At 38.8% G+C, this 18,201-nt stretch overlaps 1 protein-coding gene across 4 annotated transcripts in view; it reads left to right on the plus strand.

Annotated features, from left to right (window-relative positions):
- LOC123316452 (monocyte to macrophage differentiation factor) overlaps positions 1–18,201 on the plus strand; it is a 245,539-nt gene that overhangs the window by 177,213 nt on the left and 50,125 nt on the right. For 3 of the 4 annotated variants that reach the window (XM_044902516.1, XM_044902517.1, XM_044902515.1), the window contains exon 3: positions 5,201–5,446. In XM_044902516.1, coding sequence (XP_044758451.1) covers positions 5,201–5,446 — 246 coding nt within the window. Of the gene's footprint in view, positions 1–5,200; positions 5,447–5,968; positions 6,475–18,201 lie in introns of those variants that run through there. The other variant, XM_044902518.1, reaches the window with a different exon arrangement.

Consider the following 18,201-nt stretch of genomic DNA (forward strand, 5'->3'; position numbering starts at 1 on the left):
TTCAAATGGAATTCGATTTTGTGGTTGAATTTCAATGTAATTTTTGAAATGTTTCTGAATGTGATATTGTAAATTGGTACTGTGTTTTCAAATATAGAATTTTCAATTATGATTTTGCAGTCGGAACTGAGCAAATTGGCTACTTGAATGGATTTCTTCATTATGATTCCATGACAATCTTCTATTACTTCTTGGGTTTTCTTGAAGATGGTCAACAATTGTTTGTTTTTCAGTACATGGGTAATCTTGAAGTTGTTTATTGACAAGGAAGTCTGGCAAAGTTGAGGCTTTGTCAGGGTACAGGCTTCTTTTGTTGGCGCTTGAAGACAGAGTGCTAAGGAGTTGCTTATTGATCGGCAGGCTTCGTCGGTCCAATATTCCTCATTTTTGATCAAATACTTCTTTGGTGGTATTATCTCAATATCTTGATGATTGGGTACTGGGTACACTTGGGAGTAATTTGCAATGAATTGCTTAAGAATAGGGATTTTTAATAGGAATGTTAAGGATTTATCTGTTCCTATGACAGATATCTTTGAAAATTCTAATAATTTGTAAAGATGAGCATTATTAATTGATGAAAGCTCTTGTGGTTTATAAATTTTCTCAAGATATTGTTCAATAGAATGGAGTTCTTCAACTTTGAAAAGTTCTAGGTTCGGTATTTCAAATATTGCAAAACTTATTGTTCTTTCTATCATAAGTAGATAGTTGAGTAATACTTTCGATTGAAATATAAGATTTTGTGTCCTAATCCTGAAATCTTCATTAGATTTTATTTTGTCAAATAATGACTGAGTCTTCAAAATATTTTTATTTAACAAAGCGACATCTTCTGAATATCTTTTAGGCAAGTGATTGGCAAATGATGTTAATTTATCAATTCTTTCAATTTCATTATTTGCATTTTGATGAAGTCTTTCTAAATTTTCATTTATGGTATTCAAATTATCATCGTCTAAATTTCCAGTAATAAATTTTATACCTTTTCCAATGAAATTCACCAATCCTCTCTTAACTTTGTAGTTGCCACTAAATTTATTCAAAATTTGTTCAACTTGATTGAGATTTGTTTGAAATTCAAGACATATTTCATGAGTGGATGTACTTAAGTATCATGTTCATGTTATTTATAAAGACTTTCTTAGCTGTTTGAAACTGTTTCTTAAATAAGAGATGTCAATCAAGAAGAGAAATTTGTGATAGTGATCTAAAATTTTTGCATTACACAAGTTTTCTTCGAAGTATCCGTTATTGATTATTTTGGTGACCTGAAGGGCCTGGTTGGTTTGGGTCTGCATCAGCATTATTGGAATTATTACCAAGATATGCATCCTAGGGTGTGTAGTTCCTTCTTCTTAATCGAAGTGGATTGAGTTGATGGTCTTCCTTCTGGATGAAGTGGGTAGAATTGATTCTCTGCTGGTTCGATGTGGTTTCTTGGTGATACCGCACAAAGACTTCATAGTCACCGGGAGTTCCTCGAACACTCTTCGAACAGCCTGTACAATTGCCGGACGAGTCCGTATTCACTTATGGAGACTGATTCTAGTTTTTTTTTTTTTCACTAAAACCGCGTTGCGATCTTAGAACATAGAATATCAGGAAGGAGCTTTTTCGAATAAATGTGACGGGAATTGTGCGACGGAAACGGCCATATTGGTCTTCCAAGTTTTTTTTTTAAAAGTGGCAGACTTGAAAGTCAAATGATTCTGTTATCTGTGGCCAAATGAACAAAGTGATGTTTTGAATTAATTTTGGTAATTTGGATTCTTGAAATTTGCTGGAAATGAGGATTTTGGATATTGTAGCGTGAATAATTCATAGGTAGGTGATTTTTTTTAACTGAATAACAGGTATTAATTATTCCTGAATTTCATGACATATAACAAGGTTATCCCATGACAATAACACTCCATGGGCGTAGGTGATGTTAAGTCATAGACCTTAATACCATTAAGTATCTAGCCAAGCATTGTTAGGCGGGGTGAATTTCCGCTTTGATTATCAATTTGAACGAGCTTGAAAAAGCTTCTGACTTTACGTCAGTGCTTTCCTAATTTTTTTGATTAATCAGAATCAACTGACTATTGAAGTTAGTTTTTTGGAAACTTCATTGTCCTACGTCACTGTTGAAACGGAAATATATGTCGGCCATATTTCTCCTCCATTCCGGTCAAATTGAACTGAGCAATATGCTCCGATGCGATTCCGTGCTTCTTGTGGGAAACGGTCTCGTAACAATATACCTAATTTTGATTAACCCTTCACTTCAACACTTTCCCTTGTTAAATAAAATTTGGAAACATGTGAAAAAGAAATTGACATTAGTCTAAACAAGTCCCATTCTGTTGCACAGTATCTTCAAACAAGGAGCAGAAAGAGGCTTGGTCATGATATCTGCAACTTGATCTTCTGAAGACACTTTCTTGACAGACAATCTACCATCGGCTACTTGCTCTCGAATAAAGAAATGCTTTTCTTTGTTTTGTTCTGCAATGATTTTCTGGATTTTCCGCAAGTCTTGGAGCAGCAGCATTATCTATTTGTAGAAATGGAACTTCTTTCAAAATGCTCATTTGATTCAACAAACGACTAAGCCAAATTATTTCTTTCGAGGCTTCACTCGCAGCTACAACTTCTGCCTCTGTGGTAGAGTCAGTAACTGACCCTTGACGTTGACTAATCCACGAAACAGCAGCGCCTGCATAAGTAATCAGAACTCCTGACGTCGATCTACCTGTCTTCATACATCCACCAAAATCTGCATCAGAAAAACATCCAAGAACGCCTTTCTTCTCATTGTGCTTGTATAATAGTCGAAAATTTAGAGTACCTGCTATATATCTGAAAACTCTGTCTATATCTTCAATAGTAGGATTTTCCAGTGATCTTCATAGCAAACCAACTGAATATGCTAAATCAGGTCTAGATCCCAACATCAGGTACATTAGAGAGCCCACAGCTTGGCGATATGGAAACTGAGATGCTCTCCCCACTGCTTTCCCTGTATTTGAAGTACTCTCCACACCCTGAAGCATTGGTGATGAAACTGATTTACATCCCATAAAATTGAAACGTTCAAGTATTTTCTGAGCGAAAGACGTTTGACACACTTTTATGTTACCATTTGACACTCGATTTCAAGTCCCAAAAAATAGGAGGCTTTTTCGGAAGTAATCTTGAACTCGGCTCGAAGCTGATCCAAAAATCTCTCTAATTCTGCTCTACTGGTCGATGCTATGATTCCATCATCTACATATAGAGTGAGAATCGTCTTGACACCATTTTCATTTCCAATGAACATACAAGGCTCCTCATCGCTAGCCTTAAACTTCAGAAATTCAAGAAATTTTCCAGTGCGTTTATTACAGCATCTCGGTGACTGCTTGAGTCCATATAAGACTTTTCTTGAGCTTCCAAACTCTATCAGTGCCATCATTAAATCCCTCTGGTTGCTGCAAATAGATATTTTCTTCCAACTCTCCATACAGAAAAGCTGTTTAAACATCAAATTGAAATAAGTGCATCTTTTCTGTTGCAGCAACACCAAGCATCAAACGGATAGTTTGCAATTTTACAACAGGACTGAATGTTTTAGTTTAAACCCTTGGAACATAGATATTTATGTTCTAATAACAGATAACAGAATCATAAATGAAAATGAAATTAATTTGTCAAATATCAATGTCACTGTTGTCTTCAATGGATATGTACAAATTCGAATATATTTTTACTGGCGGAAAATTATCAAAAGATCAGATGAAAATCTCACCTTCGAAAGAAGAATTTCTTCAGAGAAATCGAGTGATTAGTAAAAGAACACGTGTTGGGACAGTTCAAGACATCTTCCAAAAAATGGTATTGAAAACTTATTGTGTATTTGGATGTGAGGATGTTGTTTGTAAGAGACATCGGTTTCCGAAACTAAGACAGCTCTTTTTAAAAAGTGGGTTGAAATCATCAAGCCAAAATATTACCAAGATTTATCTGTTGAGCAGATATACAACAGGTATTATGTATGTGATGCTCATTTTAGCTGATTTACCTAAGTGTTGAAAAAAACCCAGGTTTGTCCATTCCTCGTCGTTCTTTGGAATTTGTCATTCCACAAACGTCATTACACCGAATTTCGCATAAAGACTTTCTCTTAAGGCTTATAAAGTTCAGTTAACACAAGAACTCAAGCCGGCCGATCATCAACAACGTCGTGTTTTTGCTGATTGGGTCCTTGAAATGCATGAAAATGATCCGGAATTCCAGCGAAAAATCATCTGGACTGATGAGGCCCATTTCCACCTCGGTGGCTACGTCAACAAGCAAAATTGTCGCATCTGGGGCTCGGAAAACCCAAGAGTTATTGTTGAGAAGCCTCTCCATCCTCAACGTGTGACTGTTTGGTGCGGTTTATGGTCCGGCGGGATCATTGGACCTTACTTTTTCGAAAATGAGGTTGGATCAACAGTTATGAGGTTGGATTGCGTTATCGAGAGATGATTAAAGAATTTTTATGGCCGGAGTTGAATGGTATTGATCTGGACAACGTTTACTTTCAACAAGACGGCGCTACGTGCCACACAAGCAACGAAACCATTGATCTTTTACGGGAAAAGTTTCCGGACCGTGTTATCTCTCGAAGAGGTGATCACAATTGGCCACCGAGATCATGTGATTAACACCTTGCGACTTCTTCCTTTGGGGCCACGTTAAAGATAAGGTCTACGCCAACAGCCCAGCGTTGATTCAAGACCTCAAAGATGGAATTCGTGAGGCTATCGAGGACATAGGGCAGCCACTTTGCGATTTGGTTATGGAAAATTTCATGAGAAGGATATGGTCCTGTAAGCGTAGTGGCGGTGGCCATTTGGTTGATGTTGTTTTTCATTATTAACGGCATACTTTCCTCTTTCTTATGAAATAAATATCCGATCATTTATCTCGAAAAATGGCATTTTCCTTTGAATATCAAAATAACACCTCTTATTGGAAAACCCTGTATATCCGAAAATCAAGGCGACATGCAAATAGAATAATTATTCACATGGCTGAAATTTATTCTATCATTAATGGATAATTACGTTTAATTCAAACTGAGCTATTATTATGAGGTCGGCGGAAGCGACAATTAATGTTCAATATTCAATTCATATCGCCGAAATGCGAATTCAACATTATTATATTATATTATTATTATTTGCAGAATCAATTGGAAGAATCCTCGCGCACCTCCAAATCAAGCGTACCTGCCCACCTATATAGAACAGATAGCAAATGTGATAACGCATGCAATCTGGGTTTTACCCAGTGTTATTGCCACTAGGGAACTCTTCCAAAGATCTCAAAGCGAAGCTCAGAGCTTGTCAGCTCTAATTTATGGATCTACACTCATCTTCCTTTTTGTCGTGTCTACCTCATTCCATTATGTGTTCTTCTATAAGAAAGATAGGTAAGTATTGTTACTTGTTCGAGTTTCAAGTTACAATTTTAATATGTTAAATTTTTTTATTTTTTTTGAAGAATCAAAAAGAATATAAATATATAAATAAATTCGAAGGTGTTCAGTTTTGCCTTTGCCCATGCACTGGCATCTTTTAAATCTGGCCAAATGAAACGAGAAACCATTTGCTTTACTGAAGACCTGATTCCTGAACCGTGAAGCTGCGGAATTATTTTGGTAGGAATGGTCGAATAGTCTTTGTAGATATGTCACATAAGTTTCTTCCGTTAGGAATTGTAGCATTTTAATTGAAGAGTTGATTGACCGTTTTTCAAAGACAAAAATACAGGATCTTCATTCTGAGCTTTAGCTAATTCATTTTTAATGGTGTTGATACTGTCAATACGTAAAAGTGTGTCATCAACCACGTTGGCTTTAGCACTAATATGTCTGAAACCTGTAGAAAATTCAGAAATATTTTGTAAGCGGCGAAGTTGAAGCGGTGAAGCTTTCTCGTTTTTCTGATTGAAGGCATATATTAATAGAGGATAGTAACCTAACATGGAGCCCACATATATTGCATTGTACAACCAAGGCTAAGAAATCCCTGTACAGGATTCAAAGATGCTTCGTTCGGTGTAGCTGCCAGACCCTGTCTTTACCATATAAGCCTTACAAACGTCGGATACTAGAATTCGCTGGACCGGTGTGGCATCCTAATTTCAAGCAAGATGAACTCCTGTTGGAGCAGGTGCAGCGGAGGGCGACCCGGATTCCTTTTGGTAACATAAGAACAAGTTATGAAGAACGGTTATCCATGATGAAATTGGACACATTCACAGACCGAAAACTTTAAGGATGACATGGTCACTGCTTTTCGAGCTATAAGAGGGTTCTTTGGAGTGGATTTATCTTTGCTTTTCACATTCAATAGAAATCATCTGAGGGGACACAACTATAAATGAAAGAGAGAGCAATTTTTCACCCTAGGACGGGAGTATTTCATATCGAACAGAGTATTCCTGCTTTGGAATGGGCTACCCTCCGAGATAGTGAACGCTTCCAGGGTGAACATCTTCAAGGATAGGTGGTATGCGTGGAGGTGTGGATGATGACTGGCCAAGATATTTTTTTTTGTTATTGGAGACATTATTCATTTGTTTCTTTACTTTCTATTTACAGGAGGGTGAATTATTTTATTTTCCTTTGCATTGAGTTATATAGATTTATCTCAACTCATTTGTACCCTATAATAATAAAAGAGGACGATGGTCAGTATTGTACCGAAACCCATAATGAGTTAATGTTCTTATAGCCCTTTTGTCATAGGCACCCAGTATTTGTATGCAGTGTGTGTTGTGTTGCCTGCGATATTGATTCTCTGCTTCACAGTTTGGCTTGTCCGTTTGTTCCTTTTTTTGTTTCTTATATGCATCGCATCGCATGTGAATGAAAGAATGATTAGGGATAAATAAACCGTTTTGCTTGTAATGAAGGTTGATTTCTTGAGCGTGAACCAGTAAGAATATAACAGATTATCATAAATTTCGAAAGTTTATTGAGATTGGATTCAGGTCATTCATTTAGGTATGTTGATGATTTTGTCTGATTTTGTCATCATAAAATAAATTTTTTAAATCGAACATTATTGAATTCCTTCGTACTTTTGGTCAACTCCGACCACCCTGAATAGCATCACAGTACAACTTGGCTACCAACCAGCAAGTTCCAGCAAAGAAGTTCTGATGAAAAACAAGGACTCGTCGTCTGAAAGTGGGGTAAAACTTCCACCAGAAGATAACACTCATTATGAAAGTAGGAACATTCCGGACATCATTAAAGAGTGCTCAATACCAAGTGCTGAATCCATAGTTCATAAATTTCTAGACCAAAATCACAGAATGCACATATCGCTTGTTCTGACATTCTGACACCGAAATCTGGAAAAATTACGAATTTACATCAACCAATTCCAAGAAAAATGTTTAGGAATGTACCAATAAATAATGCCTATTCATTTCCTCAAAATGCTGGAGCAGAGAGTTTGGCTTATCAGGCTGCTGAAAGTAATCAATTCAATATTTACCAACAAAATCCTAGCAATACTTCACAGATTGATCTCAGTGTATTAATTCAAAAAATTGTAGTTGATACACTCAATAGTATGAAAATTAATTCTGATGCATCCGATGGGAATTTTAGTTTTAAACAATGTAGTGACAAGGCTTGGAAGATTATAAACTCGAATATCAGGGGAAAAGCCAGAAAAACAGGTGAAATCAATAAGATTAAAAACGGAGATGATGTACTGGCGGACAAAGAAAGTATTGCTGAATTTTTCAATAGTTTTTTCGTTAACTCACCGGCGTAAGCAGAGAGTTGCCTCAGGCGAACGATGAATGTAATATCTCGTCTAGGGTGTCGAAATCTATGTTTCTAACACCAGTAGATGAAGAAATGATTTCGGGTATTATCAAAAATCTGAAGAACTCTGATAGTGTAGGCGTTGATGGTATAAGTGCAAAAATGTTGAAAGACAACGTAGATCTGATAGCTGGACCATCAGCGCATCTTATATGATGTTCGATAGCATGGAGTCTTGCATCCCGCACAGCATGGTTTCCTCAAGAAAAGATCAACAGCAATTTATAATTTTCTGAATAAACTATATGATAGTGTCAACAATAGGATGAAAGCAACGAGGATCTTCATGGATCTCAGTAAAACATTCCACCTGGTTAGGCTGAAAACCTACTTGACAGGTAGACGTCAGATTGTTGAGTTGAACGGTGTGAAGTCGGGTGTGCAGGTTACGGAGTGTGGAGTCCCTCAGGGATCTGTGTTGGGCCCGTTACTTTTTATATTATACATGAACGACTTACCCGATGTGGATGGTGAAGATCTCGTCAATATGTTTGTAGATGATATCAGCTATCTGTGTAGTCAAGCAGAAAGAGAAAGCCTAATAGAGAAAAATTCGTGGAGTGGTTCAATAAAAACAGATTATATCTGAACCTGGACAAAACAGTGTTCATAAATTTCACACCTAGAAACAAAAACAACACAGAGTCACTTTTGATAAAAAATAAAAGAAAGAGCGTAAAACAGGTTACTGAAACGAAATTCTTGAGCTCATGGCTGGAAAACACTTTGGGCTGGGATAAACATGTAGATTCAGTCTGCGGGAATTATTTTACTTATAAAAAAAATGTCGTCCTCCTGCTACGCTCTATATAGATTAGGGAAGTTGACGAATTCTAGTATAATGATGATGTACTACAATTCCCACATATATTCAAAAGAAAATATGGCATAATATTCTGGGGTTGCTCTTCATTGTGTTTGAGAGTATTTGGAATGCAGAAGAGAGCTATCAGACTGATTGCTGGAGTGCCGAGGTCTACTTCTTGTAGGCCGTTTTTTGTCGAGAGTAATTTGCTCACCGTGCCGTGCATATATATAATGGAAGTGATAATGTTCACTAGATCAAATTTGAATAATTTCAGGAGAAATAAAGATTACCACGACTATTGCACGAGGCATGGGAGTGAACTCTCCGTACCTGCACATAGGTTGGCTGTTTGTGAGCAGAATCCAGCATATATGGAAATACTTCTGTATAACAGACTGCCAGATTCCATAAAAGATCATCAAAATCCATTTGCATTCAGAAAGGCTGTGAAATCTCTATTGCTAGGAAAAGGATACTATAGTATCAAGGAATTTCTGGAGGATGGGGGATTGAAATGATGTCAGGGAGTTTTTGATTGGCTGCTTTGTTTTTTTTTGTGGTTGGGTCATTTTTTGCTTGAGTTAATTCAAGTTCTTACCACTGTTGCATTTTTTTTTCTGCTATTGAGCTCTTGACTTATCCTATATTGCATAAAACAATCTTTGGATGAATAAATTTTCTTTACTTTACTTTACGAATGTACAGGATGGCCTGAATCCAAATACTCTTCCAATACAATCAAACATTCCTGTACACAATTCACCTTTTTCGCTGAGTGATGCGAGTAAGTTGATGTCGCGCATTGTTTTACTGCTAAATGGTGTGAAATTTAATTTTGAATTTTTGGTCATAAATTGTTTATCCCAACCGGTAATAATTGGTTGTGATTTCTTGCGGCATTTTGAGGCAGATGTTTTGTTATCCCAATGTACGTTATGGTGGAAGTATAGAGGTCAGATTTAAGCTGTAAAGGAAATAGGCAATCATAATAATAATATGACGTTTTCATCTGAAATACTGCCAATGTCGTAAATAACGAGCTAATTTGTACCTGTTACTGATCCGGCAACATTGTAAAAAGTAATGGAAGGCAGGTCGGCACCGCGAGTGTGCAAGTTAGTCAGTAGAGCACATCGGCCGGGCCGACCCAAAAATAATCGAGAAATAGAAAATAAATATAATTATTTTATTCTTCAAAACTCATTAGAAATGATCAATTTTTATATTCAAATCTCAATTAATTCCCTAGTATAACGTACTTCAACTTATTTAGATGAACATGACGCTCCAGTTGCCCTGAATTAGTTTATTTCGAAGTTCTCTTTCCTTACGCTAAACACGCTAGCTCGGCCAGCCGTACTAGCCTAGCGAAACGCTTCAAGCTATGGTACTATGCAGCATCTACGTCGCGCGCAGTTATCACCAAGTTGAACTGTACAATATATCGTATTACGTCGCTGCTACGGCCAGCACGAGTTGGGCCTACCTTGCTATGCTTTGGGCGTTTAGTTTTCATATTTCTAGATTTCTCCATTGACTATTCCAAGATATTATATTATCAAATGAATAGTTAATCATCAGATATTATGTCTATTTTAGAAAAGAGCGTATTCGTACCGTTTAAGAGTAGTTTAGTCAATGAAAATATAATATATCCCTAATTATAGTTAGATTTTTTAATTATTAAATGAATAGTTAATTTTTGTAAAAGGGTATTCGTACTGTACAAGAGTAGTTGAGTAATTTTTCGACCATAAAAATTCCAAAATTCGTAATTCCCAGTGAATGTATAAGGGCGCAGTGATTTCGAAGCTTCTTGAATACGCGTAAGATCGGGCATCGGCCGGCCGACCCTCGTAGTGGGGATATAAGAATCGCATCCGCAACGCTGTTTCCATATTATGAATTGAATTAGGTCAGTGTCGTAGAATAAGAGAAAGGGGTGCACGTATTTATCAGTTTTCTTTTTTCTTCGATTCATTTCGTAAATTTTGATGATCTGAGTGGATTCTAAATTTCTTGGATTGTTGAATAATTGGAGTAGTAGCAAATCGAAACAAACTTTTCATCCTGTCACAAGATCTTGTGAGAGTAGAAGGAAGAATGGTGAAATAAAGAAAGGAAAAATTAGTACATTATCACTCAAAATCAAAATTGTAGATGTGTTTCAGTAAGCTTAAAATTTTTATTCGTATTGACGTTGATGTTTTGGGTTGTAATAAATTTGTTATTGGTATTTACAGAAATACCCCGAAGAAGAATAAATCTATTATTCAAAAGCTTGGCAAAAACAAAGAAGTGTAGTACATTCTTTCTCCAAAAACAAGCCTATATGTCGCATTGAAAACGAAACTTTTATACATTGCGGTTGTATAAAGAAAATCAGACCATATCTATAGGATGGGGCATAAGTCTGGAATAAAATTAATGTTTCTTCAATATTAATCAACCACTCAAAATGAAGACGCTGAAACCCACCAATTGCTTTTCAATTAACTTCTTCTTCTATCAATTAATAGTTTATCAAACAATAACTTAACATCAAGATGCTGAAAAACATGTCAATTGAGTTCTGATTGCACTTATTTTTGGGAAATAAAATTGAATATTTTTCTTCCACTCCTCAGCTGCAACCCCATTCAACTTATCTTTAGAAACTTAATTGACAAAAAATATATCAATATTTAATTTTTCAAAAATTAAGATTATGGTGGGAATCCGCGATTTAATTTCCAGTTTTTTGTTGAAAAAGTAGATATTAATTTTATTCCAGGATATTCCCCCTGTATATCCTGGTTCTGGCCGACCCACACCTTATGTGCACAAGCCGTCACTGCAATAAAGCGTTTACAATTTCAAGTTGTTTTCATTTATGACAAAAATGGTGAAACAATCCCACACCCTGAGTTACCATGAATTTGGTCTATTCAACCGAATTGGATTGGAAAATAGTCCAGGAAAGGAAATTACAAGCGAAGCAAGCACTCAAAATTCCACAATTCCACGAGGCATCGTAGACAACGGCGCAGTAATACGTAAGCGAAGTACGTATCAAGTGAGAAACAGAGAGGTCCCAGTCAACAGCGACGACCGAGACGAGGACACAACGCAAGAAGAGTCGCAGCTTAACTCAGCCCCCCGTGGGCCCGTGTCGAGAAGCTGGCGAATCTGCAAGCAGGTGACGACGATCACGCAGGCACCAGGAGACGACGATCAGCAAGGCAGACACAATAATACAAGTCGCGAGATAGCGCTCATAGGCAATTGTGAGTACTCCCAACTCCCATTCACCTTCTGACAATTTCATTATTTTCAAGTTAGACGGTTGTTTTGAATTTAATAATGGCGGACTTATATTTAACGCAACTAAGTTTCAAGCGTGCTCAATGCAAGGCAGCATTGACTCCGTTGAAAAATTATTCAGAAAAACAAGATTTAGAAACAGATAATGATAGTATTATTATGCAATTGAAAGTAAGACTAGATGCAATTAATAAAACTTATTCACAATTTGAAGAATATCAAGGTCATACTGAATATTCAGTTCAATATGATGAAAAATCTAAAGAAGGTGATTACGCGCAAGAAGAAAAAAAAAGACTAATGTTTCGAAGTTACATCTAGAATTCATTCAATTTTACGGGATTAGTGAATTACTGAAACAAAAATTTTTATGATTAGATAAATTAGGATTAAATTCTGAGGAAAAACAAGAAACTAATAAGATATTGTAACGTTTTCTACGCTTGATTAAAACGTCCAACTGATTAACAATTATTTATTTACACTTAATACACTTATAATTCACAAACTAACTATGTCACTACTATTTATTTTCACTCGTATTTATTTGCACTAGTCGCTTGCACTGTGAACTATATCTGTACTTGTACTTGTACTTCCTACCTGCTCCTCCGCTGGGCTTATATAGGCGCCGGAAACATTCAGGTACCTTCGCGAACCTTTCCAGAACCTACCGACCGCTCTAATTCTCGAAAGGACCGATCGCAAGGGCCGGACTGGTTACACTGTCCCCTCCTTAAGCCTGTTCTGCCCCAGAACAGATTTAGTGAATTTCTCCGAGGACCGTGGCGAAACTTGCACTCATCACCATTCCTACAGTAGCCATTCTGATGGAAGTAGCACTCCACTGTTTTTCCAGGCTCCCTGACCTGCTTTGGGTTGAAACTGCACACCAGGATCCGTATACCAGTCCCCTGAAATACCACCTCCAGCATGCTTCGCACAACTCGCCAATTCAGCTGGTCCAATCCACAGCCGAGCTTGGGAACAGCTAATTTCCTAACCCCAAAGCGTTGAAGGTCTTCTTTCAAGCTATGCAGTGCCGTCCATAGATTCTGATAGGTTGGCTTCTGATAGGAATGTTGCTTCGTGACTAGGTGATAAATGAACCGACCTTCAGCCTTCAATTTCAAAACTTTTCCGATTCTTGGCTGCTGTCGCAATAGTTGTTCCTGACGTCCAAATTTATTTCTGAATACTCTTGCTATTCCTTTGCTCATACGAAGGTCCTCCGCAACGCAATGAGCGAGAGAGTATTCCTTAGACACGGTAAAGAGATCTTGATGTACTTCCTGTGTAACGCCGAACCGTGCAACGCGTGTCTCACCATAACAATCCATAAACTTCTGGTAATCGCTGCTACCTTGCATCGGGGCTTCCACAAGACGTACTTCTTCTTCGTCCTGCGCGTACGGGGCTAATCGGTTGAAATGGACAACCTTTGGTTTTCCTCTGGGGAGCTTCCTTATCCGGTAAACTACATCGTTTATCCTCTTGATTATTTCATACGGTCCCTCCCACTGTCTCTGCAGCTTTGGTGAAAAACCTTTCTTCCTTTGTGGATTATGTAGCCACACCAAATCTCCAGTGGCGAATCCACCTTCAATAGCCTTGATGTCGTAGCGCATTTTCATTCGGTCACTTGCTTGCTGCATTTGATTGCGCACCTTGCCATGAATGTAATCCAGCTTGTTCCTTAATTTACTAACGTAGTCCTCCCCAGCTACGTCTTCTCCAGGCTTACATCCAAACTCTAAGTCGCAAGGCAGTCTTATTTCTCGGCCGAACATTATACTGGATGGAGTTTCCTTGGTAGATTCTTGAACCGAAGATCTATATGCCATGGTGAATAGATGTAAATATTCATCCCAATCCCGCTGGTGATCAGAAACTACTTTGGCTAGATGTTTTCCCATGGTCCGATTCATTCGTTCGACCATGCCGTCTGATTGTGGATGAAGAGGTGTAGTCCTTGTTTTGTGAATTCCCAATTTGCTGCATACTTCTTGGAATAACTTCGATTCAAAATTTCGGCCTTGATCACAATGCAGCTCCAGAGGTATTCCAAATCTGCAGAAGAATTCTCTGACCAATTTATCAGCTACCGTACTTGCCTCTTGATTAGGAATACCGTAGGCTTCCACCCATTTCGTGAAATAGTCCATCGCTACCAAAATGTACTTGTTTCCATGGTCTGTTTCGGGAAAGGGGCCAGCGATGTCGATAGCTACTCGTTCCATGGGAGATCCGACGTTATATTGCCTCATTGGTGCTTTTCCTTTACCATAAGGTCCGTTAGCAGCAGCACAAACCTTGCATCTTCTACACCAATCTTTAACGTCCCTCTTACAATTTAGCCAATAAAATCGCTGCCTGACTTTTTCCAACGTCTTGGTTATCCCGAAATGTCCACCTGAAGTTCCATTATGTAGTCTGGTCAGAATGTCTGTCACACGGCTCTTTGGCACAATCAACTGAAGTCTCTGCTCAGTTCCATCTTCATTTTCCCAACAACGTTTCAGAAGACCTCCATCAATCTTCAATGTTTCCCATTGTGCCCAATACGACTTTACATTCTGGCTCAGTCTGGATACTTCTTCCCAAGTAGGTCGTCTACCGCTCTTCTTCCAAATCAGGATTACTTTCAAGTCGTTATCTTCCTCTTGTGCCCTTTGAATTTCTTCAGGTAGCCAGTCGTCTTCGATTACGGTGGTCCGCCTTAAATCGATCTTTTCTTCCAGGCGCGAACAATGGCTGCAATTCTCGGGACAAGGTCTTCTTGATAACGCGTCTGCATTGCGATGGCTAGTCCCCGCTCTGTGTTCAGTGTCAAAGTCATACTCTTGCAGCCTCTCAATCCATCTAGCCACTTGTCCTTCCGGGTTCTTGAAACTCAGGAGCCATTTTAAAGCAGCATGGTCCGTTCTTAGTAAGAATTTCCTTCCGTACAAATATTTGTAGAAATGTTCTACGGACTTGATGACTGCTAAAAGTTCTCTCCTGGTCACGCAATAATTTCGTTCTGGTTTGGACAACACCTTGCTGAAGTACCCGATGACTCTTTCCTGTCCATCCTGGACTTGCGATAGAACGCCGCCAATGGCTGTATTACTGGCGTCGGTGTCGAGCACAAATTTACCTTCAGCCCTTGCGTAACTCAGAACTGGAGCTGTGACCAGAGCCTTTTTCAATCGTTCGAAGGCTTCAGTGCAATCATCGGACCATATGTACTCCTGTCCATCTTCCGTCAATTTCGTCAGCGGCTTGGCAACGTTGGCAAAACCAGATACAAATCTTCTATAATAAGTGCAAAGGCCTAAGAAACTCCGCAACTCACTCTTGTCTTTCGGTATAGGCCATTCCTGCACTGCCTTGATCTTATCCGGATCAACCTTGACACCTCTACGTGAAACTACGTGTCCTAAATATTTCACTTCTGTTCGAAACAGATTACATTTTTTAGGACTTAGCTTTAGGTTGGCATCACGAAGTCGCTGGAAAACCTCGGATAGGTTGCGTAAGTGATCTTGGAATGATTTTCCCACTACTATCACATCATCCAGATACACCAGACAAGTTTTCCAGGAGAGCCCTCTCAATATTGTCTCCATCAGACGTTCAAATGTGGCAGGAGCATTGCATAGACCGAAAGGCATAACTTTAAACTGCCACAGACCCGTTCCAATACTGAAGGCAGTCTTTTCTTTGTCTTTTGGATCCAAGCCAACCTGCCAATATCCACTCTTCAGATCCAAGGTGGAAAACCAACGTGATCCCGAGAGTGTATCCAGGGTATCATCAATTCTCGGTAAGGGATAGCTGTCCTTTTTCGTGGCCTGATTGAGCTGCCTATAGTCTACGCAGAATCTAGTAGTTCCATCCTTCTTCTTCACTAATACTACGGGCGATGTCCAGGGGCTATCTGACGGTTCGATTACACCTTCTCTCGCCATGTCTTCAATAATCCTTTCAGCTTCTTCTCTTTTTGCCAGAGGAAGACGTCTAGGATGCTGTCGGATAGGTTGTGCATCACCAGTATTGATTTTATGCTGTACAACATCAGTCTTCCCTGCTTTTCCGTCCGTAGCAAAAACGTCGGAGAACGTTTGAACCAATTTTCTCACTTCGAGTAGTTGGTATCGGTCGAGCTCTTGACATTTTGAAGTGAGGAGGGACACCAGTTCTTCAGAATTGCTTTGCGATTTTGAGACTTCTGCAGTACTTATCCCACCCGAAATATGGTACACAGGTACACCACGTCCAATCAAGGTATCCTTCTTCAGGGTGACTGGAAACATGTTGACATTGAGCAATCGGATGGGAATGTTGTCTCTTACCCTTACCAAGGTCTTCCCAAGTAATAGTCCTTTAGCTAAGGTTGTATCGTCAGAGGGCTCAATTACTCTCACGCAGCCACTCCTCGTTACATCCTCACATCTACCAGTCACTATGCCTTCAGTTCGGCCCGGCAACGTGATGTCCTCGGTCAGTCGAATCCGATATATCTTGTCGTCCACATCATTGAATGGAATCTCTTCACTTCCTAGCCGAAGTACATCACTCTTCATATCCAATTGGCATCCAAGCTTCTTAACAAGGTCCAATCCCAGAATAACTTCTTCCGTGATTCCAGCTACCAGAACTTCGTGGCTAACTGTTGTGTTTCCCAATTCAATAGTGGAGACGATCGATCCATAAGTCGGTATTTCTTGTCCAGATGCAGTTCGAAGTTTGATCCTAACTGGGCGAATCTTGAATCCTTCAGCAATTTCTGGACGCACAATGGTTTTAGTCGAGCCAGTGTCTACCAGTATTTTCACACTTCTATCATTTATCTTTCCTGGGATAACTATGCTTGATAAATCCTTAGACATTATTCCTCGGATTATCACTTCGGGGGCATTTTTGTCTTGGGTCGATTTATGCCCCTTATCACCGACCCCTTTTAGTTTTCCTGCTGAGACTCTTTTTCCAATTCTGGACAGTTTCGCTTAAAATGCCCACTTTTGTTGCAGTTCCAGCACACAGCATCCTTTTTCCTAACTTGTGATATTCTGCGGATTTCTTCTCTGACAATGTCCTGAATAGATCGGTCTGTTTCTTGGACTTGTCTTACACGAAGGTGTCCTCTATGTGACGCTTGCTTTGCTGCCTCAATTTCTAAAGCCTGGGCTAAGGCATCATCAATGGTTCTAGGGCGTGCTAGTCTCAGGGCTTGTTGTATTTCACTATCCTTTATCCCATCCACGAATGTCTGGATTGATAGCTGTTCCAGGAAGCTATCTGGGGCAGATGGATAAGCTAACCTGACTAATCTCGCCACATCAGCTTCAAACTCTTGGAGATTTTCCCCTGTTTTCTGCACTCGGTTCTTTATTTGTGCATGGTATACTTGTTGTAGATGAGCATCACCATATCTCATCTGAAGTTTCGATGTAAGAACTTCGTAACAGGCTTGTTGACTCTCCGGGATCGTCTGGAGGATGTTGAGTGCCTCTCCTCGTAGAGCTATAATTAATGCCGTGGCTTTTTCGTTGTCGTTCCAATTGTTTACCAGGGCAGCAGCTTCAAACTGTTTTTGATATGTCGACCAGGGTATTTTTCCATCAAACGTTGGAGGCTTGATCTTCATTCTACTACCTTCGCCGTCATTTTCCGCTTTCGCTGTGCTGTAGGGTGTTGAAGCCAGAATATCTGTTCTGTTTGACATTCTTTTCAAGGAATCTATCAACTTGGAATGATGTTCAATTATTCCTGCCATTTCTTCAAACTTGTCAAACTTTTCATCAACTCTTTCATAAACTTCGTCAAATTTTCCGTTCACTATATCGAACTTCTCGTCCACTTTATAAAATTTTTCATTTATGGATTCCAGTTTCTTATCCAATTTATCTGTAAGTTGACTCACCACATCATTACAATTTTCCTTAATCTGGTCCATTTTCTCATTTAATTTTCGAGAATTTTCTTCATTTTGGACCATTTGTTCTTTCAACTTACAAGAATTCTCGTCCATTTTCTCATTTAATTTTCGAGAATTTTCTTCCATTCTTTCGTTCATCTTACTCAAAAGGTCCATTACAGCTTGAGTCTCCATTGCGTTCTGTAATCTTGTGGTCACTGGCATGAACAAATAACCGAAAATATTTATTTAATTCGAGCGATGTTGAACCGCACACTTGACACCAATGTAACGTTTTCTACGCTTGATTAAAACGTCCAACTGATT

This window comes from Coccinella septempunctata, chromosome 7 (genome assembly GCF_907165205.1).
Source record: "Coccinella septempunctata chromosome 7, icCocSept1.1, whole genome shotgun sequence".
NCBI lineage: Eukaryota > Metazoa > Arthropoda > Insecta > Coleoptera > Coccinellidae > Coccinella > Coccinella septempunctata.